We start from the raw sequence: 23,873 nt of genomic DNA on the forward strand, positions 1-23,873 counted from the left end.
AGCGCTGTTCGACTCAATGCCCAGGCGTATCAAGGCCGTTATTACGGCCAGAGGTGGTTGTTCTGGGTACTGATTTCTCAGGATCTATGCACCCAAATTGCGTGAAAATTAAATATATGTCAGTTCTAGTATAATTTGTCCAATGAATACCCGTTTGTCATCCGCATTTCTGCTTGGCGTAACAATTTTAATGGCCAGTAGTGTATATGTCAAAAATTTAACGGCAGGTAGAGGGGAGCGAAATAAGCAGATGTATAGGAATGTGTGTGTGGTAATGCCGCCTTGAGCCGGTAGAGAGAGCTAATGACTGAGCGTATAAAAGCTCTTCGCTAGCTGAATTCATCATTTCCCGCGCGGATCGCGAGCAGCGTGCATCGTTTCACGAATGCGGAGCTGGCCGACACGCACTTCATGTATGGGACTGCACAAGGAAATGGATAAACTGCTCAAAGGATGTACAGGGGGTGATTCCCGGATAGTAATCAGCTGGATCGCCGAACATTCGAGCGTCTTCATCGGGAGTGACGCACGAGTGGATCGTTTTATGCTTTCTGACGTGGAACTGGCATTGGAAGATATCGCAGTGGAAGAAAGAATACTAAACACAGTAGAGGATATCGACAAGCTCGAGAGCTGTAGACGTGCGTTAGGTGTGAGCCATCAAAGTCCTCTGAGGACTACGTGAAGGCGGAACGTCCGTATCATTTACAGAGGGTGCGAGCAATGACCCCTGACGATTATCTTCCACGTCTCAACTTTGCTCTTTGGTATCTTCAGCAGACTGCAGCCAAAGAAACCTTCCCTGCAGATGTTTTATTCACTGATAAAGCTACCTTTACGCCGTCGGGTATGTTGAACATCCATGATTTTCATTTGCGGGCTCATGGTAACCCACATGGCACAATAGCACACGCCTACCAAGGGAGGTTTTTTGTAAATATTTGGGCAGGCATTCTGCACAATCAATTAATAGGACTGTATATTCTACCTAGTCGTATAACTGGCCACTCGTACAAAAATACGTTCTTTCTATAGGAGGTCTTGCCTGGACTTCTGGGCCGTGTTCCTGTAGCTGTCCGCAGACGAACGTAGTTCTAGCACGATGGAGCCCCATCCATCTCACTTCAGTCGAAACGTCAGGAATAACATGGACGCTGTCTATGGACAGGATAGGACGGGGCAGTCCAGTTCGCTGACCACTGCGTTCTCCCTATTTAGCCTGCACCAAGAAGCCTGGTGTGCGATAGTCCCGTCTGTCTGTTGCTACTGGACATGTGATCGACTTGCCTGACGTCTTTTCTAATGTCCGCCGATCCATGCGCCGTGGCTATGAATCGTGTATCTCTGTTGGTGGTCGCTTTTTCGAGCACCTCTTGTAAACTATTAATAAATTTCTGATTTCATTCGTCTTTACGTGCCTTTTCAGTTTCCTGTGATCGATACTGCTGTACAAGCTAGCGCTGTAATGTGTCATTACCGCATACATATTCCTGTACCAAACCTGCTTAGTTAGGTCCCCTCTACGTGCCTTTACATTTTTGACATATTGTTTAGGACTACCCTGTATAGTCTCCACTGCTACTACCGCCACCGGTCGAATGCGATTGGTTATTTTGTCGTGAATATTGTTGCTAATGTCAATGACTTGTTGCTGAAGACGAACTATAAGAGTTATGCATTTGTGAAAACATCGGGGCTGGGTCGTCTTTCCTGCCGCGTAGCTGGGCTCAGCGTAGATACGTAGTATTTAAACCGTTTCTTTCGAAGTGTACATTCTTCGCTTATTTCCACATCTCAGATATCTTACTCTGCGGGAACCATGCAATACGACTAACGTAATGTCATTTGAGTGCTGATTAGTGGGTGGTGTACACAATTGCAATTCATTTCAGAAAACGAGTTTGATATGGAAACTGAAGAAATATCATTTACGAACAGTTAGTTACAGGAGCGCAGGGAACATAAGGAAATAAAAGACTTCGAAGCGAACTTCGTACTTCCAAGATACTGTCTATTTTGTTTCACCAAGAATTCGAATTCTTAGTCTCTATATCAATCTTTTTTCTGCACAGTTCTTTTCGTTCGTACTGTGTCTAGTAGTTTGCACTACAGCTGTAAAGTTTTACTACGATGCTCGATTCGTTTTCTTTCCAATAGATACTTAATATTCTTCTTGCGATAACCATTTCGATTTACTCAGGACACATACATACCCGTATATTCGTAACCGCCTATCGCAGTCTCCACTGTATAGCTAAAGCGTATTTTGCGATTCTCGTTCGATTTCTTTATGATAAATATCTTTTCTTTAGGTTTTACTGTGTCTCGTGGTTCCTACAACAGCATCTGTAGGGTCTCTGTTGCGAGACTCGATTCGCTTCCAATCCGATAAGGGTTAGAGTTGTTCATTTCATAGTTGTTTCGATTTACTTCTGATACATACATAATATTCGTAACTTTGTACTGAAGCTCCTCTTGAGTAATACAGCTCAAGTGTATGTTGCGATACTAGCTTCGATTTCCGTACGCCAATGTTTTTTTAAGTTTATACTGTGCGTCGCGATATCAGTTACAGCAGTAGAGTTTCTTTTATGGTATCAGAACTGGGCTCGTATTCTTTTTGATAAACTTTGCTCATTGGAGATGCATCAGACAAGTCTTCAGACAGAAGATAGCAATAATAACAGTAATCTCTGTCACTGACTAGTTGTAGCACGACGTAATTTTTTTCACCGAGGCAGCTAATAAAAACTGTTTTATTTACTTTTCAAACTATGGGTAAAGATATGAAGTTATAGTCCCCATATTATTTGTGTCGTCTGGGAGCATGTCCACTCCGTCACTGCTCAAAGCCGAATGCTAGTATTGCAATTGTTGTTGTTGTTGTGGTGTTCAGTCCTGAGACTGGTTTGATGCAGCTCTCCATGCTACTCTATCCTGTGCAAGCTTCTTCATCTCCCAGTACCTACTGCAGCCTACATCCTTCTGAATCTGCTTAGTGTATTCATCTCTTGGTCTCCCTCTACGATTTTTACCCTCCACGGTGCCCTCCAATGCTAAATTTGTGATCCCTCGATGCCTCAAAACATGTCCTACCAACCGATCCCTTCTTCTAGTCAAGTTGTGCCACAAACTTCTCTTCTCACCAATCCTATTCAATACCTCCTCATTAGTTACATGATCTACCCACCTTATCTTCAGCATTCTTCTGTAGTACCACATTTCGAAAGCTTCTATTCTCTTCTTGTCCAAACTAGTTATCGTCCATGTTTCACTTCCATACATGGCTACACTCCATACAAATACTTTCAGAAACGACTTCCTGACACTTAAATCTATACTCGATGTTAACAAATTTCTCTTCTTAAGAAACGCTTACCTTACCATTGCCAGTCTACATTTTATATCCTCTCTACTTCGACCATCATCGGTTATTTTACTCCCTAAATAGCAAAACTCCTTAACTACTTTAAGTGTCTCATTTCCTAATCTAATTCCCTCAGCATCACCCGACTTAATTTGACTACATTCCATTATCACTTCAATTTTTTGTCACTTTGTGACAATGCGGATTCAGCAGCACTACCCCCTCTCCCCGAAGTCTGAACTGATCCCCTATACATTTGTTTGCTTTTCTAGTGCTGCCATCGCTCATTAAATACATCTGTTTCCATTCTGCTATTACTTTGAGACTTTACATCAGGATAATCAGTCTTGCTGTTACTTCATACAATGTAAGCTTTCACGGGTAGTACTGACATGACTTAAAACTTCCGGGCTATTAGGCCGTGGTCGATGTATGGCACATTCTGCCATTTTACCTCTGAAGATGTTTCCGGGAGTCTGAGAGGAAACGTTAGGAGAAACTTTTATACATCGACCGCGGCCTAATAGTTTTAAGTGATGGCTTGCTGTTAGTGTCTCAACCAACTTAAAAGTTTTTTCATCCATTCCGTCAAGTGACTTGCCTCGTGGGGAATGGTTGATTTCCCCCCATCCACAGAGACTTTTGAGCAGAGTGGCTTGTTGGTGCCGCGAAGATGATTGTCCTTAGCGCCGCCGTGGCCGGAACTTGTCGCAAGCACGGACGGCGTGGCGATGATCAGCTTCAGCAGATGGAATCAGCAACATCTTCCGGAGGCCAGCGGCATCGCCGCGGTGGTACATCTGCATCTGCATCTACATAATTATTCTACAATTCAAATCAAGTGTCTGTCAAAGGGTTCATCGAACCACCTTCAAGCTGTTTCTCTACCGTTCCACTCTCGAACAGCGCGCGGGAAAAACCAACACCTAAATCTTTCTGTGTGAGCTCTGACTTCTCTTATTTTATTTTTATGATCATTCCTCCCTATGTAGGTGGGTGCCAACAAAATATCTTCACACTCTGCGGAGAAAGTTGGTGATTAAAATTTCATGAGAAGATCCTGGCGCAACAAACAATACCTTTCTTTTAATGATTGCAACCTCAGTTCACGTATCATTTCCGTGCTGCTCTCTCCCATATTTCGCGATAGTAGAAAACGACCTACCCTTCTTTGAACTTTTACGATGTCCTATGTCGATCCTGTCTAATGCGGATCCTACACCGCACAGCAACACGCAAGAAGAGGACGTACAAGTGTAGTGTAGGCAGTCTCTGTAGTATGGTTCAAATGGCTCTGAGCACTATACGACTTAACTTCTGAGGTCATCAGTCGCCTAAAACTTAGAACTAATTAAATCTAACTGACCTAAGGACATCACACACATCTATGCCCGAGGCAGGATTCGAACCTGCAACCGTAGCGGTCGCTCGGCTCCAGACTGTAGCGCCTAGAACCGCACGGCCACTTCGGCCGGCTCTCTGTAGTGCAACTGTTGCATTTTCTCTGCCAACAAATCGTAGTCTTTGGTTTGTTTCGCCCACAACATTACCTACTCGATCGTCCCAACGTAAACTATTCGTAATTGTAATCCCTAAATATGTAGTTGAATTTATAGGCATTAGATTTGTGTGATTTATCGTGTAACCGGAATTTAGCGGATTTCTTTTGGTACTCATGTGGATAACTTCACGCGTTTCATTATTTAGAGTCAAATGTTCAAATGTGTGTGAAATCTTATGGGACTTAACTGCTAAGGTCATCAGTCCCTAAGCTTACACATTACTTAACCTAAATTATCCTAAGGACAAACACACACACCCATGCCCGATGGAGGACTCGAACCTCCGCCGGAACCAGCCGCACAGTCCATGACTGTAGCGCCTTGGACAGCTCGGCTAATCCCGCGTGACATTTAGAGTCAACTGCCTCTTTTCGCACCATGTAGAAATCTTGTCTAAATCGTTTTGCAGTTTGTTTTCATCACTGATGACTTTACAACATGGTAAATGTCAGTGTCATCTGCAAAGAATCTAAGAATGGTATTCATATTGTCTCCAAAAATCGTGTATGTAGATCAGCAACTTCCTTGAGAAATGTCAGATATTACTTCTGTTTTACTAAATTACTTTCCATCACTTATTATGAACTGTGATCTTTCTGACAGGAAATCACGAATCCAGTCATAGGCACGCAATTTGATTCTACGTCTACATCGATATTCTTCGAATCTCATTTAAGTGCCTGACAGAATGTTCATCGAACCACCTTCACAATTCTCTATTATTCCAATCTCGTATAGCGCGTGGGAAGAACGAACACACACCTATATCTTTCCGTACGGGATCTGATTTCCCTTATTTTATCATGGAGATCATTTCTCCGTATGTAGGTCGCTGTCAACAAAATATTTCCGCATTCGGAAGAGAAAGTTGATGATTGGAATTTCGTGAGAAGATTCAACCGCAACAAGAAACACCTTTGTTTTAATGATGCCAGTCCCAAATCCTGTATCATTTGAGTGACACTCTCTCCTGTATTTCGCGATAGAAGTCGCCTGTGAGGAACGGTGTCAAAAGCCTTCTGGAAATTTGAAAATATGGAATCAATTTGACATGTTCTGACTTCTGAAATTTTCCCGGCGTATTTCTTCTTCCAATAATTTCCGGGTATGCAGCCGGATCCCGTCGACATTCTGCCACGATATTTCGGCCCAGAGACGTCCGGCCATTATCAGGTGAGTACACAACTACTGAAGAGCCCAGGTGCAATCGCGGTATTTATGCCGAATCTCGCGCATGTGAAATGTACTGGCATCCTACAGCGCATGCGTCAGGTGTTGACATGCGCAGCATAGCCGAGTTGTACGTGCTGCCCTCGGTGGTGGAAATAAAGGTTCATCTAGTCATTGAGTATCGAATGACACTGTCGATTCCGCTGTGATTGTATAATTTTAATAACAGGATTCCAATTTTTATCCAGCTGAAAGCCGTTGTCACGATTTATAAGATTATTGGCAAGACGTATTTCCACTGATTCCTTGATTACGGAATCCCAAAAACCGGAAACCGGGGATAAAATTTTTGTTACATTGTATTCCATTGAATGTCCCAAAGAAATACAGTGCTCTGCTACTGCCGATTTTGACGGTTGCCGCAGACGGGTGTATTTTATCCCCGGTTTCCGGTTTTTGGGATTCCGTAATCAAGGAATCAGTGGAAATACGTCTTGCCAATAATCTTATAAATCGTGACAACCGCTTTCAGCTGGATAAAAATTGGAATCCTGTTATTAAAATTATACAATCACAGCGGAATCGACAGTGTCATTCGATACTCAATGACTAGATGAACCTTTATTTCCACCACCGAGGGCAGCACGTACAACTCGGCTATGCTGCGCATGTCAACACCTGACGCATGCGCTGTAGGATGCCAGTACATTTCACATGCGCGAGATTCGGCATAAATACCGCGACTGCACCTGGGCTCTTCAGTAGTTGTGTACTCACCTGATGATGGCCGGACGTCTCTGGGCCGAAATATCGTGGCAGAATGTCGACGGGATCCGGCTGCATACCCGGAAATTATTAGAAGTTGACATGTTCTGTCAACAGCACTCATTACTTCGTGAGAATAAAGAGCTAGTTGTGTTTCACAAGAGCTGTACTTTCTGAATACGTGTGGGCTGTTTGTCAGTAAATCGTTTCCTTCGAGATAACTGACAATGTTCCAACACAGCATTGTTCCAAGATCCTAAAGCAAATCAACGTTAGCGATACGGGTCAGTAATTCAGCGGGTTACTCTTATTTCCTTTCTCGGGTATTGATGTGACTTGTGCAGTTTTCCAGTCTTTAGGTACAGGTCTTTCGTCGAGCGAACGGTTGTATATGATTACTACATATGGAGCTATTGTATCAGCATACTCTGAGAGGAACCTAACGGGTATACAATCAGCTGTTTTGCCACTCTGAGGATATCTACTTGTAAGTCCCTCATGCTTCTTGGTAGCGGCGGACAAGGCTGCGGTGCGTCGCCGTGGACCGGATTGGGGCGTCTGGCGAAGTGTCCGGACCGGCGGGCTGAGCCCGAACGTGTTGGAGAGGTCAGTCGCTCAACAGAGACGAACGAGCGTGCCGGGCAGAGCCAGGGGCGAGGGCCTCGAGAACTGGTCAGCCGGACCTCAGTACGGGCTGCGCCGGGGCCAACGAAATAACGAGATACAGGGGCCCCGACGCTTGCGTCACAGCACGTGACACTGCAGGTCTTACGAGTTGCAGCAACTGTCTCCAGCGAGGAGCGAGTTGTTATTTCAGCCCAGTTTAATGCTTGGTGGCTGCACGTTTAAATACGCTCGCTCTCGTTATAATTTATGTCAAAGTTAAGGATTTTATTTTCATTGACGTCACAAGTTAGTTATGCAGCCCGTATTTCCTGTGGACCCCGGGTCTGCACGGGGTGTCGAACCTGTAGAACCGGATAGACAGCGATCTCAGTGTTGGCTGAGAAAGGGGCTTCTGAATGTCGAGAGGAGCAGTACCCCGACTGTTTTTAGGAGCTGATGAGCTCACGCTGGTGGTTTAATGGTTGATACAATGCACTGTACGGCGTGCGAGTAGTACACTGGGTTTGACTGGTAGCCACCAAATCTGCTCGGAAGTCGGTAGTTGTACAACAAGCTGTTGTTCTTTAGTGGTGTCACACAGTAGTGCGGGTGTGTGCGGTGTAATCGAGGGCAGTTCTACTTGTTAACTGCATGCTGTGAGTGTGTTTCAGTACCAAAGTGTTTTGTTCCAACTACGTCGTGAGCGTGACTGCATAGAATTCATCTTGTTACTTATTCTATGTGAATAATCAGTTGTTCGTATTACTGTAAAGATTTTGTTAAGATATATGCGTAGGTAATTTGTTAGACACTTGTATGTAGAGTGCTGTGGTAGCTATCTGACGACGGTAGTAGTAGTAGTAGCCAATATGTAGACTGAAAATTGTTTTACCATTTTATGTTTTACTGCTGCAACCTCAACGAACTGTTTTAAATCTGTAACATATAAGAGCAAATGATAACGTGTAAGTGAAAACGAAAAAAATGTGTCCTATTTCAGGTCACCCACTGAAGCTGCCTTGTAACCAGGGCGAAACGTGTCTGGATGCACAAAATAAATATAAAAAAAACTTGATGTTCAGCATGCAAAAGCGTTTATCTTTTAGCTTCGGTAGTTTACATTTTTTTATTAATTTCGTGGAGCCGAACTTAAGGATCTTTACGGGCTATAGAAGTATTTTGTTTTGGTGAAAGAGCATTTCTATTCTGTTGTAAAATAAAATAAATGTTAATTTGAGCCTCACGTCTGCCCAACCCCCAACCCGAACCTCACTCCACCTAAAGCCTTAGCTAGAGATGAGATACAGTCCATGCTGAATACTTTCGTAATATTTGAACTGAATTTTTGCTCAGATTGTCCAAAAACTGAAAATTACTCTACATTCTAATGCTTCAATTCGTGTGATATCCGCAATATTTTCGACCAGCACACTCTCTTCTCCCTGAAGGCTGCCGAACGTAGTACAAGGACTGAATGAATGAAAATAATAGACGATTGTCCTCCTACCGTACTCTTGTGTCTTAATCCTCCGAAATAATGACTCACACCTTCGATTAAGAACAGTATGAATCCCATCTACCGATTATCTGCAAAAATAAGACACTCTCTAAGTTGCGTTCAACATTAATTGTGGCTTTGTAGGCCTATAGTACATGGTGTACTATCGAAAAATGGCAGAAATTACATCATCCAGAGATGTATTTATCTGAAGGAGTAAACAGAATACGGATGTCATCGAAAATGGTTCAAGTGGTTCAAATGGCTCTGAGCACTATGGAACTTAACATCTGAGGTCATCAGTCCCCTAGAACTTAGAACTACTTAAAACTAACCAACCTAAGGACATCACACACATCCATGCCCGAGGCAGGATTCGCACCTGTTACCGTATCGGTCGCGTGGTTCTAGACTGAAGCGACTAGAACCGCTCGGCCACTCCGACCGGCACGGATGTCATCGAGTGCCGCTCACTGTGATGAAAGAAATGCTCTTGCCGCCGTGTCGCAGCGTGTCCGATCACTACTGGCTCTTAGGCACATGTCTACAGTTAAGGAAATAAATGTTTATGCGTTAATACCGCCAACGTCGAGCGCCTTGAACCCAGTCAATCAGTCTTTGCGCATAGTGACTTCGCCAGATGTGGGACACGAGAGTGTTGCTATGAAAAAAGTCTCGGTGACCCTGCGAGTTGAGAGGTTAGAATTCAGGAAAGCTTTTACTGCAGTAATACAATCTAAGACAAAAAAAGAGACACACCATGAAGTAATTACCCGAATAGGGTGGAAATCCGTAATTATGATGTACATGTACAGACGAACTAATCATTACATTTCATAATTGGATGATTTATTCAAGAGAAAGAGCTTCACAAATTGAGTAAGTCAATTACGTGTTGGTCCACCTCTGGTCCTTATGCAAGTAGTTATTCGGCTTGGCATTAATTGATAATGTTGCTGGATGTTCTCCTTATGACCATTCTGTCCACTTGGCACTGATACGCTCCCAGACTCTCCCACTACTTCACACACAACACACCACGGACAACAGCGCATTCAGTGGGCTGTTTAAATGGCAGAAAAGCATACTGAGCAAAGACGCTGATTGCAACGGGGTAGGTTGGGCTAGAATAAAACGTCGAAGAGATTGGGTGGGTAAGACACATACGTGCGCGCCAAAAAGACACATATGTCCGCCGAAAAAGAAATGTACATTAAATGTGTCCTATCTCGAAAACCATTCGGAACAAGGTATATGCCCATATGAGGTATTTTGTTTCAAATGATTGTTCTAGTGATATCCCTGAATACTGACCATTGCTCCTGGGACACCATTCCCACTCAGCATACAATTCCAGTTCACTAAAATTAATACTGTATTAACAACAAATATGCAGATTAGAATTACGGACAAACAAGCATATTTTTGCTAAACGAGTATCCTCACTTCATTAATTATGGTCTCACGGAGCGTTGATTGCCACTGTTTCCTGTCTACTCCGAGCTAAGCATGCTTCTCAAACACCGAAAGGAATCATATTGTCAACATTAACTGAATTCATTGGTGCTTGACAGAACCTGACACTGGTATTAAAAAATAAACCATTTCCTAAGGTTCTCCAACAATAACATCAGGGAAATGTTTCCTTTTTAGTATTTTTTTATTTTAGTACAAAAGTTGTTTGCAATTTTAGTACCTACATGCACCTGACAGTTGTTCTAATATCTCATGGAACGTCGTGTAAGATGAAACATGATAACAGGAAACGCAGTCAGTCTTAAGTAGATTGAAAAGTATGTACCCGCAGCCATACATTACCCTTCTCCATTGACAAAATCGGCAGCACCGACAATCATCCTCTTGACATCCAGCATAGCTGCTTATTTCCCAGATTTCGACATGTCTGTATGTTTTGTCGAATAAATTAGGAGTTTCCACATATGTGAAATATTTGGAAAATCATAGCCCAACTGTCAACTTTCGCCCCAACTTAGAGCTAAATATCAGTCTGTCACCACAACGTATATTCCAAAAATTAATATAGACGCAAAACATGTATAGTTAGTGTTCTGTTCGCTTTCTGTCTGCATGTGTATGACGTCACATATCACAACGCTATTACCTTACAGTTCAAAGCCAACGCCGAGTATCGGTAGGTTCAGTTGGGACATGTGTGTTTCAGTCGCTGCGCCTGAGCCGCACCGCTATGGGAGAGACAGCGGCTGGCCAAGTGGTCAACCTGCTGTCCAACGACGTCAGTAGGTTCGACCTGCTGTCCGTCTTCATGCACACCATGTGGGTTGCCCCCATCACCGGCCTCATTTGCGCCTACTTCATCTACGTCGAGATCGGTGCTGCTGCTTTTGTCGGGATAGCAATCGTGTTCATCGTGGTACCTACGCAAGGTAAGCAGGAGAATTTCAAGATCTAATAAGAATTTTTGAACTTGCATTGTGTATCCATTTATTTATTTCTTTGGTATTGCTATAAATTAAATCTTCAGCCTCAACATTTAACGCAGGTTGTTTAACACACTACTACTACAGTGTAATAGTGGCAAATACTACAGCATGGATTCATACAATCGTTATACCTTCGATACAGCTAGAATAATCTATGGTAACAACCCACAACCTAAGCCCTTAAAAGTAAATATCAGGATTATGTAACTCTATCTGATCTAATCCGGATTCCTAATATTGGACACTAAGATGGAGTTTGTTCATCCTTCGCGTTCATGATTGCTTGAACTCTGCTGCGGGCACTTTCAGTGAGGTGTCTGCCGAAACTACAGATGTGGTGAGAGCAAAAACCACAGAAAATAGTGAAATTCGACCCTGGGATATGAAGCGAAGTCGACGTTCTAACTCATCCCAAAGATGTCCCACTGGGTTCATGTCGGAAATGTGGACAAGTCAGTCTATTTCAGGCATGTTATTATCCACAAACCATTGCCTCACTGATTCTGCTGTATAACATGAAGTATTATCAAGCTCATACAATCGTCGTCTCCGAACGGTTCCTCCACCGTATGCAGTACACAATGCCGTAAAATTTTTTCACATCTTTCCGCAGTCAGGGGCTCACATCTATGCACATGATGGCACATAACCTTCTCCAGGCATTCGTCAAACTCAAATCCTTCTATTGGAATGCCACGGGGTAAAGCGTGATTAATCACACCAAATCACTCGTTTTCAATCATCTGGTTCTCCAGTGGTGTCGCTCTTTGCAACACCTTAAGCACCTCTTGGCAGTGATTGCAGATACGTGTGGCTTATGGGGAGCTGCTTCACCACTGCACACAATTCTTTTTAACTACAGTACCTACGCGCGATCATTATGCTAGCTGGATTGCTGACCGGACGTTTAACGGACTGTCCGTCAGCACTTGCGGTCTGTCTGGTCTCCGTTTAGCTCAAGTTGTTTCTTCGCACTTCCACTTCATAATTACATCACCAACAGTCGACTTAGGCAGCTCTGCCGGCCGGAGTGGCCGTGCGGTTCTAGGCGCTTCAGTATGGAACCGAGCGACCGCTACGGTCGCAGGTTCGAATCTTGCCTCGGGCGTAGATGTGTGTGATATCCTTAGGTTAGTTAGGTTTAATTAGTTCTAAGTTCTAGGCGACTGATGACCTCAGAAGTTAAGTCCCATAGTGCTCAGAGCCCATTTGAACCATTTGGGCAGTTCTTGGAAGGGGTGAAACGTCCCTGATGGACTTGTTACTCAGGTGACACCACATGACGGGTCCATGTTCGAAGTCAAGGAGCTCTCCTGAATGATCCATCTTGCTGTTATTGCTACTCTAATAACAATATCTGTAGCTTCTGCCTCGTGTGACATCTGGTGCTCAATTCCACATTGCATAGGAGTGTCCGAATAATTTTTATGACATAGTTTATGTACAAATTATGACCTAGTATTCATGGAGGAACTGGTCTTCCGACACTTCGCAGCAATATTTAACTATTCAAGGAATACAAGGTATAACTATTCATTGTAATTGCAGAATATATTGCTACAAGCGGACTACACTCTGCCCCCTCTTCCCCAGTTACACTCACAAAAAATTGCCTTGTATTAGTCGTTTGTCTCTGATCTTTCTTAGAGTTTTGACTATCCGCATTGTTCGACAGGTCACGTATTGATCTTCTCATTACTGTTAGTGGTATTTCTTCAACTGCATCAGTCGTTAAAACTTGCTAGTCTGTAATCCCTAGTGACCTGAAAGCCGCTCGGGCTACTTTGCAGATTTCCTCCGTCAAGGTGCAATTTTAAAATTATTAGTAAATGCGTGTGAGTGCCACTGAAGGTTTTCCTGAACTGTGTGGTTGTTAGTGGGACCCTCTGCATTCTATTCACGGATGTGTTAGTTTCGCACCTCTCCATAATCATGTCACAGGAGGGCGTGAAGCAGTGGCACTCAAAAAGAGTATGTATCCTTTTTCTGCTTCTGTACATGAGAGCGAAAATTGCGGTCACGCTGCACTCCTAAGAGGTGCGATAACTTTCTTGGGGATGCAGCCCCACAGTGTCTGCAGAGGAGAGTTGAATAATCTGACGGTGCCAGCGGTGTCACAGATTGAGAAGAAAGTCTTCCCGTTGCGCATCGCACCACGAAATTTGTTGCAATCAACGTCCCTAGGGAAGGGGTGGGTTCATTGACGCCCTTTGTGGCACCCCCTGAGGCCTTTTCATTTCGATTCTGAGCGGCGTTGTGTTTGGAATGCTTTCCTTGGCCAGCCATAAGAAAACTGTTTGATTTCAAAACTTAGCTCGCGGTTCTGATCTACATCGTAGAGGCGTCGAAAGAAGATGTGAAGTGTGGGCAAGAGGGGCTGTGACGACCTGCCTGTCGTGTGACACATCAACGGTAGCGCTGAGCAGAACTGCTGTGAAATTTGGTGCCAGTTCCCATTAATCCACTTTTACACGTCACATGAACTTCTGAGCTGTAGCCTTCTTTCCGTATGTGTCGAGACCTTGCTGTGTGAAGCGTTTTCGAGCCCGAGGCCGATGTCGCAGGGCGCCATGCTTTTGCATCTTCACAGAGGAAGTTTGAAAGCACCTTTGAGCCAAAGTTTCAAACTTATGCGCCGGAGTGGGAGACAATTACGGAGTTTCGAACAAGTGAGTTTTTAATTCTGTAGTGCAGTGTAGTTGCAACGCCAACATTTTATCACTTGAGACTCAGTAATTAAGATGAAAGAAACAAACACGCCCATTAACAAAGTCGCGTCAGCACAAACTTAAATAACGCTTCGCAGTTGCACAAGCCGAAATACACGGTACAGTAATTAGAACAACGAGTGCCGACTACGTAAGTGTAAAATTTCAAACATAAATAGCCAGGTGCAATGTGTCGTGATTTTAATTAATGCGCATCTGAATTCAGAGCCGATAAATATGGGAAGTAATCCATAGTAACAGTTTTCATGACTGAACAGTTCAAATATAGTTGAAACAATGCGTCATACAAACTACTGTTGTTTGATGCGCAAATTAAAAAGAAAATTTGTTACGTAAGACTTTCCAATTAAATGGGTATATTAGGCACTGTTTCTCAGGACATTTATTCCATAATAAAATTTTTCATCAGTAATATATGTGTCCTTCAAATGAACGGTTAAGTTCGAATTCTGTTATTCGTTAGAGCATCAAGCGGCTGCCGCATATGCTGTGGACTATGCTGTATACACCATCAGTTCTTACGTACACTTCCTGCCTAAATTGAATACATCGTTCACATTCAACAAATTATGTTGTTATGTGACTATCAATCCACAGTTGTCCGTTTATGTCCTAACCTTATTAATTTTACGTAAATACGCAAGATATGGATCATTTTCTTAAAAGAAAAAATGACCAGCTCTTTGGAGTGGTTCGTATAATGTGCTTAGTCTTTCGCGGACACTTCGGAAAAACCCATGAACCCGCCGTGCTGTACTTATCACGTCCTAGTCACGTTGCTGTTCGGCAAGCATCCACTGATTTGTTTTTTGGTGCTCGGTCAGCTAAGCCTCGTCCCTTTGCTAGGTTCCTCTGCGTAACCAGTGACAGGCTCCTAGAAACCAAACTTTCATGTCTATGGGGGGAAATATCCAGAAAAGGATGGGGCGCTGTAATGACGACTTTTTATGTGCCTCTGCCCTGACTTAATTTATCTTCACCCTTCTTTCTGGAGCAGCAGGTGGAGAGGAGAATGTGGGCTCATTAGGCACTTATATGACATCATCATATGTCTTCATCCTTTGTAGTTCATGGGGAACGCAAGAAACACCCGGCTGCTCTTACTGTAGTGTTAGATGGAGTTTATCTTGCTCGATATCATTTCCTTGGCATAGATTGGAAGTAGTGCCGCAGTGGTCAAGACATACCATCGGGAATGTGTTCTAATCCGCGTAGGGGCCATCCACATTTAGGCTATCCATGCTTCCTCTCAATCGCCTCAGACAAATGTCGGGAAGGTTCCTTTGGAAATCACACGGCTGATTTCGTGATTCATCTTCCCCTAATCAGAGTTTATGCCCAGTCTCTAATCAACTCGTCGCCGACGGCTGTAAATCTTCTTTCTTTTTCATCCCAACACATTAATTATCAATAGTACTTGCTCTACTACACTTCAGCACATCTGCTCCATTAGTAGCACACCACCTGATAAAAAGTGAAGCGTCCAGAAGACATGGTCGGATGTCAATGTAACTTCGTACACGTACACAACATAGGCGAGTAGAGTTGCAATTCTCTGTGACAGGTAGATCGGCCACCGGAGCGCATTAGCGTTTTCCGTGTTTAGTGTTGTTACGAGGCTTGGTACAGTATATAAGGGGTGGCATCAGATGGTGAGTGATCACTGTGAAGGACACGGATGCTGCGTACTCATGCGAGACACCGTTATCGTCAACTGGCAGAATTCGAAAGAGGTCTCATTGTGGAGGTCCATTTGGCTGGCTGGTCGAATCGTGCATTATCCTCATTTGTAGACCATTTGGATGTGACAGTGGCATGACGTTAAGACTGCATGCGAACGTGAAGGAAGGCATACTCTCATCAAGATTCCGGGCGACCACGTCTGGCTACTACAGATTAGGACTACCATATTGTGCACCAATCAAATCGTAACGTCTTCACACCTGCGTCTGCGCTCTGAAAACAACTAGTGTTCTCCATGCACATTCTGTGTCATCCCGCACCATTGGCTGGGGACTATCAGCAGACGGGCTGGGGAATTACCATCCCAGCGTAGGCTATGGCTACCACCACAATACAGACCGCGAAGTTCGAAGTGCTGCCGTGACCGGGAAGCAAGGACAGAAGACGAACTGCTTCGCGTTGTGTTCAGCGATAAATCGTGGCCCATCACTACCCCGGATGACCATCTTCGGCGAATATCGAGGCGATCTGGGGAGAGGTCCCATTCTTCTAGTGTTTCGAAGAGACACAGCCGTGCTACTCCAGGTGTCACGGTGTGGGAAGCCATCGGGATAGAGTATGACTTCAGGTCACAGCTGGTAGTGATTGAGGGAACTGCGACAACTCAACGGTACGTCGCGGACATCCTGTGTCTTCGCGTCTTATCTCTCATGCAACAGGATCGTGGTGCCATTTTTCGGCAGAACAGCGCCCGTCCACACATGGCACGTGTTTCTGTGAACTGTCTGCTTGACACTGAGGTACTCTTGTGGCCAGCAAGATCGTTGGATCTGTCCCCAACAGAACAAGTGTGCGATCAGCTTGGGGGTCAATCCAATACCGTTTCCACTATCCGGGATATCAGGAACCAGTTACAACAGTTGTGGGCCAGCGTGCCCTCGGAGATGCAACGGGTTTATGACACCACCCCCAAACGAATTAGTGCACGCATCCGGGCTGGAAGGGGTACAACGTCCGACAGATACGTGGTCTCATGCCAAATTCTTGACAAATTTGATTCGATTTTCTAATCACTGAAATAACCTCAGATAACCTCTCAACCTGCGAAGTCTCGTTTCGTGCTCTCCTCCGCTTCTGCCTGCTTCACTTTTTTTTGTCAGGCAGTGTGCATTAATAACAAATTAATTTGGAGAACAATACTACCTAAGTAGACGATACTAGCCAGGCCTCCACGCGACTGGTAAAACCATTAAAAATATTGAATACCAAAAGGTACTTATAAGAGGTATCATGATTACGGAACAGCATTACCGTTAGAATTATCGGTATCGTGTATAATTTGCACAAGGAGAGATACAGTTAAGGCTGAAAAGGAAAATAAATTGGTCCTATTTATGCGCACTGGTCTGTAGACACACTATATGTCGTTGTGCAAATGGAAATCAATTACACGGTAACTGACTACCGATGTTTAACTACCACATAGGCTCCGAGCTGGAGCATTGTTTTTCGAAGGTACAAAGTCAAGTTTGTCTTTATGTGAAAAACACGTTTATATCACTCGTCATTCCCATACTCTACAGGAGAGAGAAATTTTACTTCCAACAGAACGGCGTATCAACTAGATGCACGAATTTCGTTCGTTCACAATCTTCCACGATACCCTACTGTATAAGACGAGTAAGCGCGACTGAGATCCTCCACCTTTTTCAGATTTGGCATTGTCGGTCTCATACGTGCAGGGGAACCCTATAAGATGTTACGCGACACCTATCACCGACTATGCCGGTACACATTCTGCAAACTGTTGAAATGTTCTGTGCAGGAACTGCAGCTGGTGTTTTGACAAAATAATGTTGCTCAAGCAACATTCTTCCGTAATCAGAAGTACCTGTACCCTGCTGGTAGTATTTTTATGCAACTGTAGTAACTGTGAAATGCGAACGCCCTCGTTATGTTTTAGTATTCACACAGTTTTTACTCTTCCTAAAATCTGTACCCATTTTGAGAGTGCCTACGTGTTTTCTCTTGTATGCCCAGGTGTTAAAATGCTTCAAATACTAAAATAGATGAAATAAAAGCAGTATCCCTGGTACTTTCTCAAACAAATTTGCCACGGATGTTTATGCATTATTGTTATCGTAATCCTTCAAAACCAACCTTTCTTCATGCCCATTTCCTTTACTACATGAATCACGGCATCATCTCCTGTGCACCATCTTAAGGATCCATAATGGTCTGCTTTTCTTGCAAATAGGTTAAAGGACCATTGAAATCACGTACAGACATTTGTGTTGTTGCTTGTGGTCCAAAATTTAACAACGTCGCCATCCTGATGTTTCTGTGCATTGAAAACCAGTTACTCGTATCCATGTTCCTTCTGCGTGGTTTCTAAAGTCATTTATCCAACCTCCACTTCTCTCTTGGAATCCAGCGAACAAATTCCCTGGCTCATTTACAACCCATTCGATTGGCTACATATCCCTCCCATTCTCTTTATTTTCGTTGCAGTCGTCAGATCCGCGATGTTATTTTCACACGTTTCGATTTTTTAGCCACTAGTGTTCTCCTCGCGTTTCACGACCCTGCCGTAACTCCATAACTTCAGTACGAGATATGATACATCTAGCTTCTTGGCTGTACCTATTCATAACACTAAATCTTTCTCCATCTCCTTCTCTCTTTCAGTTATACGACTCAGGGACAAACTACCCACTCCATTAACCTGCATCTGATCCATAACCGCGCTGCGTAGGTTCAAATGGTTCAAATGGCTCTGAGCACTATGGCACTTAACAGCTGTGGTCATCAGTCCCCTAGAACTTAGAACTACTTAAACCTAACTAACCTAAGGACATCACACACATCCATGCCCGAGGCAGGATTCGAACCTGCGACCGTAGCAGTCGCGCGGTTCCGGACTGAGCGCCTAGAACCGCTAGACCACCGCGGCCGGCCGCTGCGTAGAGATGAAGAGTAAAGCCTTACTTAACTTCTCATGTGATTAATATCTCATGGTTGGGATTCACAGTCATACAATATTTCTTAAAAGACATCATAGTTGCCGTTAACTGTATAAAATATTTATTGTTACATTCTGTCAGAATGTAAAACTATCCGACTCAAAATGCAGCCTTTTGACTGTGAGAGTCCCACAAGATCTGATGAGTACGACACTTATTACATCGTAAAATGTTGTTAAATATATACTTAACTGTCGATGTTATCATCGTTCTAATAATCTATCACACATACAAGTTCAGGTGCACTGACAAATTAAGAAATTAAAGCTTTACTTATTATCATCGGCGTATGTTTCCTCCCGGCAGATGTCAACTTTTCTTTCTGTCCAACTGCGAACGAATATTTAATAATAATAATAATAATAATAATAATACAGTTTTCCTGATAATACAGTTTTCCTATTTATTTCACTTTTTCCTTTTCATCTCATTTGCAAACTTTAATCCATTATTTCTCTTTTCCCCGGACTAGTCATCAACCTTCTTTCTGTAACAGGTACTGTCCCTTCCGTACTACGGCCGTGAATTTCTACTAGTGTGTCATTACTTGCACTCGACAGGAATGTTATGTCATGAGAAAATTATTAAACTCATTGTTAATAAGACACACATAACTGTACTACCTATTTTGTTACTATAAATTAAATGTACTAAGCATGTCTGATTAAATGTAAGGCAGAGTCTGAAGAACCCAGTTCTGCCGTGTAACGCATATTAATAATAAGTCTGCTCTCTCTTAGTTCCCCTGTCTCTTCTTAGTAATATCCGATTTGCGTCTCTCAACTGTTTCCTAAACAAGACTCAGATTTTGAATCGTCCATGGCGCAGTACACACAACACGTATTTCCTGATTGACAAATCAGAAGCTTAGTTCAAAAATGAATGACCTGTAGATTAAAACTGAAGAAACTGCAAAAAGGTGGGAATTTAAGGAGATGGGACCTGGATAAACTGAAAGAACCAGAGGTTGTACAGAGTTTCAGGGAGAGAATAAGGGAACAATTGACAGGAATGGGGGAAAGAAATACAGTAGAAGAAGAATGGGTAGCTTTGAGGGATGAAGTAGCGAAGGCAGCAGAGGATCAAGTAGGTAAAAAAACGAGGGCTAGTAGAAATCCTTGGGTAACAGAAGAAATATTGAATTTAATTGATGAAAGGAGAAAATATAAAAATGCAGTAAATGAAGCAGGCAAAAAGGAATACAAACGTCTCAAAAATGAGATCGACAGGAAGTGCAAAATGGCTAAGCAGGGATGGCTAGAGGACAAATGTAAGGATGTAGAGGCCTATCTCACTAGGGGTAAGATATATACTGCCTACAGGAAAATTAAAGATACCTTTGGAGATAAGAGAACGACTTGTATGAATATCAAGAGCTCAGATGGAAACCCAGTTCTAAGCAAAGAAGGGAAAGCAGAAAGGTGGAAGGAGTATATAGAGGGTCTACACAAGGGCGATGTACTTGAGGACAATATTATGGAAATGGAAGAGGATGTAGATGAAGATGAAATGGGAGATATGATACTGCGTGAAGAGTTTGACAGAGCACTGAAAGACCTGAGTCAAAACAAGGCCCCCGGAGTAGACAACATTCCATTGGAACTACTGACGGCCTTGGGAGAGCCAGTCCTGACAAAACTCTACCATCTGGTGAGCAAGATGTATGAAACAAGCGAAATACCCTCAGACTTCAAGAAGAATATAATAATTCCAATCCCAAAGAAAGCAGGTGTTGACAGATGTGAAAATTACCGAACTATCGGTTTAATAAGTCACAGCTGCAAAATACTAACACGAATTCTTTACAGACGATTGGAAAAACTAGTAGAAGCCAACCTCGGGAAAGATCAGTTTGGATTCCGTAGAAACACTGGAACACGTGAGGCAATACTGACCTTACGACTTATCTTAGAAGAAAGATTAAGGAAAGGCAAACCTACGTTTCTTGCATTTGTAGACTTAGAGAAAGCTTTTGACAATGTTGACTGGAATACTCTCTTTCTAATTCTAAAGGTGGCAGGGGTAAAATACAGGGAGCGAAAGGCTATTTACAATTTGTACAGAAAGCAGATGGCAGTTATAAGAGTCGAGGGACATGAAAGTGAAGCAGTGGTTGGGAAGGGAGTAAGACAGGGTTGTAGCCTCTCCCCGATGTTATTCAATCTGTATATTGAGCAAGCAGTAAAGGAAACAAAAGAAAAATTCGGAGTAGGCATTAAAATTCGTGGAGAAGAAATAAAAACTTAGAGGTTCGCCGATGACATTGTAATTCTGTCAGAGACAGTAAAGGACTTGGAAGAGCAGTTGAATGGAATGGACAGTGTCTTGAAAGGAGGATATAAGATGAACATCAACAAAAGCAAAACAAGGATAATGGAATGTAGTCTAATTAAGTCGGGTGATGCTGAGGGAATTAGATTAGGAAACGAGACACTTAAAGTAGTAAAGGAGTTTTGCTATTTGGGGAGCAAAATAACTGATGATGGTCGAAGTAGAGAGGATATGAAATGTAGACTGGCAATGGCAAGGAAAGCGTTTCTGAAGAAGAGAAATTTGTTAACATCGAGTATAGATGTAAGTGTCAGGAAGTCATTTCTGAAAGTATTTGTATGGAGTGTAGCCATGTATGGAAGTGAAACGTGGACGATAAATAGTTTGGACAAGAAGAGAATAGAAGCTTTCGAAATGTGGTGCTACAGAAGAATGCTGAAGATTTGATGGGTAGATCACATAACTAATGAGGAACTATTGAATAGGATTGGGGAGAAGAGAAGTTTGTGGCACAACTTGACCAGAAGAAGGGATCGGTTGGTAGGACATGTTCTGAGGCATCAAGGGATCACCAATTTAGTATTGGAGGGCAGCGTAGAGGGTAAAAATCGTAGAGGGAGACCAAGAGATGAATACACTAAGCAGATTCAGAAGGATGTAGGTTGCAGTAGGTACTGGGAGATGAAAAAGCTTGCACAGGATAGAGTAGCATGGAGAGCTGCATCAAACCAGTCTCAAGACTGAAGACCACAACAACACAGTTCAAAAATGGCTCTGAGCACTATGCGACTTAACTTCTGAGGCATCAGTCCCCTAGAACTTACAACTACTTAAACCTAACTAACCTAAGGTCATCACATATATCCATGCCCGAGGCAGGATCCGAACCTGCGACCGTAGCAGTCGCGCGGTTCCAAAATGTAGCGCCTAGAACCGCTCGGCCAGGAAGCTTAGTTTTGAAACTCCTATTTAAATTACCGAATGCACACCAGGCTGTTCCGCTGTCTCTTCTTAGTAATGTCAGATTTGCATCTGTCAGTTGTTCGCTCAACAACACTCAGACATTGAATCGTCCGTGACCCAATACACACAGCAAATACTTCATGATTGGACGTATTGGAATCTTGGTTTTGAAACCCTATTTAATTACCAAGAACACACCAGGCCGTTTTTACTGTTATGTTTCTTCCTTCAGGTGTCCATTTAGTCATTGTCTTCAGCTGCCCGAATGCAAAAAAATCATCAACTGGGTCCATAGCTACATTCTGTAAACTGCTACTCTTTTCTTTTCGACGTGTTCATTGAACATTATGTTAGTCTTATTACAACAGAATTTCAAATCTACTGTCCAACTTGCTCTATTAAGTTCTTCCATTCGTTGACTGAAACCTATCTGCTCACAGGTAACCGGTAAAATATCACCGGATAAACGAATGTGATCCACTTAGGCTTCATTAATCAGTATTCCTTCTTCATTCTCCCAGTTTAACAATTTTAAAAACTCTCTTTGCGAGTGCCGGGTACAGTTAAAGCTTATGGAGACTCGACTCATATTAGTTGATAGTTTCATGATAAACAGACATATGGCAGCTCCATCTCTAATTTCAGGTTCTCACTAATGACAACTTTGTCAAGTTGTATGCATGTAAACAGTGGTACGTGCCAAAACAAGGTTGCTAGTAACAGTAACGTGTGCAGTGTTCCGTACCTATCCAACGTTAACGTGAATTTGCGTGACAGAGTAATAGCACAAACTATAAGAGCCGTCCTTAACATTGTGCTGAATCATGTATTCATTTTTTAAGTTGTTATACTTCATTATTTCAAAAATTCGTATTGCCAATCTAACTATCACAAACTGAAACAACGCAGACCTTTAAAATTTTTATTTTTGAGAGGTTTCTCATCAATTTTTCATTAACTCGCTATAAACAGTATTGCTGCGACCTTCTGTTATTGTATTAGCTCATATTTCAATGAAGCTCTTACTGCATATGCCCCAACTAACATTTACTGAATAACGTATATTAATCTGTTGCATTTCAGGTTGCTTTTTAAAAAACATTGTTAAATATTACGCTTTAGTAGTACATCTTCTTGTATTTTAATTTTAGTTGTGTGACTTTCAGCGTACATGGGGAAACTGTCGTCTCACTACCGTGAACAGACGGCAGAGAAAACAGATAAGAGAGTGCGTCTTACAGAAGAGGTCATTTCTGGCATGCAAGTTATAAAAATGTATGCCTGGGAGAAACCTTTCGCCAGTCTTATAGAGATGGCAAGAAAGTGAGTATTTCTTTACATTTGTGAGTAGTGTTCCATAATGTAACTGTCCTTAGCAACTAAGATGTCCATTGTTATATGAATGCAGCATCTTTCTTTTAAATTAATAACAAAATTTTGCTGTCGTATCAGCTGGCTTATATGTGGATTTAATGAAGTTAATGCTATACTGCAAGTATGCGTTGTAATCTGTAGCTACAAATGCGTCACAGGCTTCAGAAATAAGCCCTGCGGAGCAGAACAAATTTTTGAAACCGAAAGTTATTTTGTTTATATGTAACATCCTCAATGTAAAGTTTTATTCTCCCAGATATTCACTATTTCATATGTCAACTTTATATACTCCTTCTACTCTTTTTTGTCAACCTAGATAATCGTCACTTCCTTAAGCGATGTTAGTGGACGAAAAAGGTTTTCTGGATTTTTATAGGATTATCTTGCTGTCCGCTATTTC

The 23,873-nt window shown here is 42.7% G+C and overlaps 1 protein-coding gene across 1 annotated transcript in view; it reads left to right on the forward strand.

Annotated features, from left to right (window-relative positions):
- Nucleotides 1–23,873, forward strand: part of LOC126455701 (ATP-binding cassette sub-family C member 4-like) — a 285,023-nt gene that overhangs the window by 113,579 nt on the left and 147,571 nt on the right. The window contains exons 5-6 of the mRNA XM_050091469.1: nt 11,151–11,373; nt 23,266–23,422. Of these exons, the coding sequence (XP_049947426.1) occupies nt 11,151–11,373; nt 23,266–23,422 (380 nt within the window). The remainder of the gene's footprint in view (nt 1–11,150; nt 11,374–23,265; nt 23,423–23,873) is intronic.

This window comes from Schistocerca serialis, chromosome 2 (assembly GCF_023864345.2).
Source record: "Schistocerca serialis cubense isolate TAMUIC-IGC-003099 chromosome 2, iqSchSeri2.2, whole genome shotgun sequence".
NCBI classification, from domain to species: domain Eukaryota; kingdom Metazoa; phylum Arthropoda; class Insecta; order Orthoptera; family Acrididae; genus Schistocerca; species Schistocerca serialis.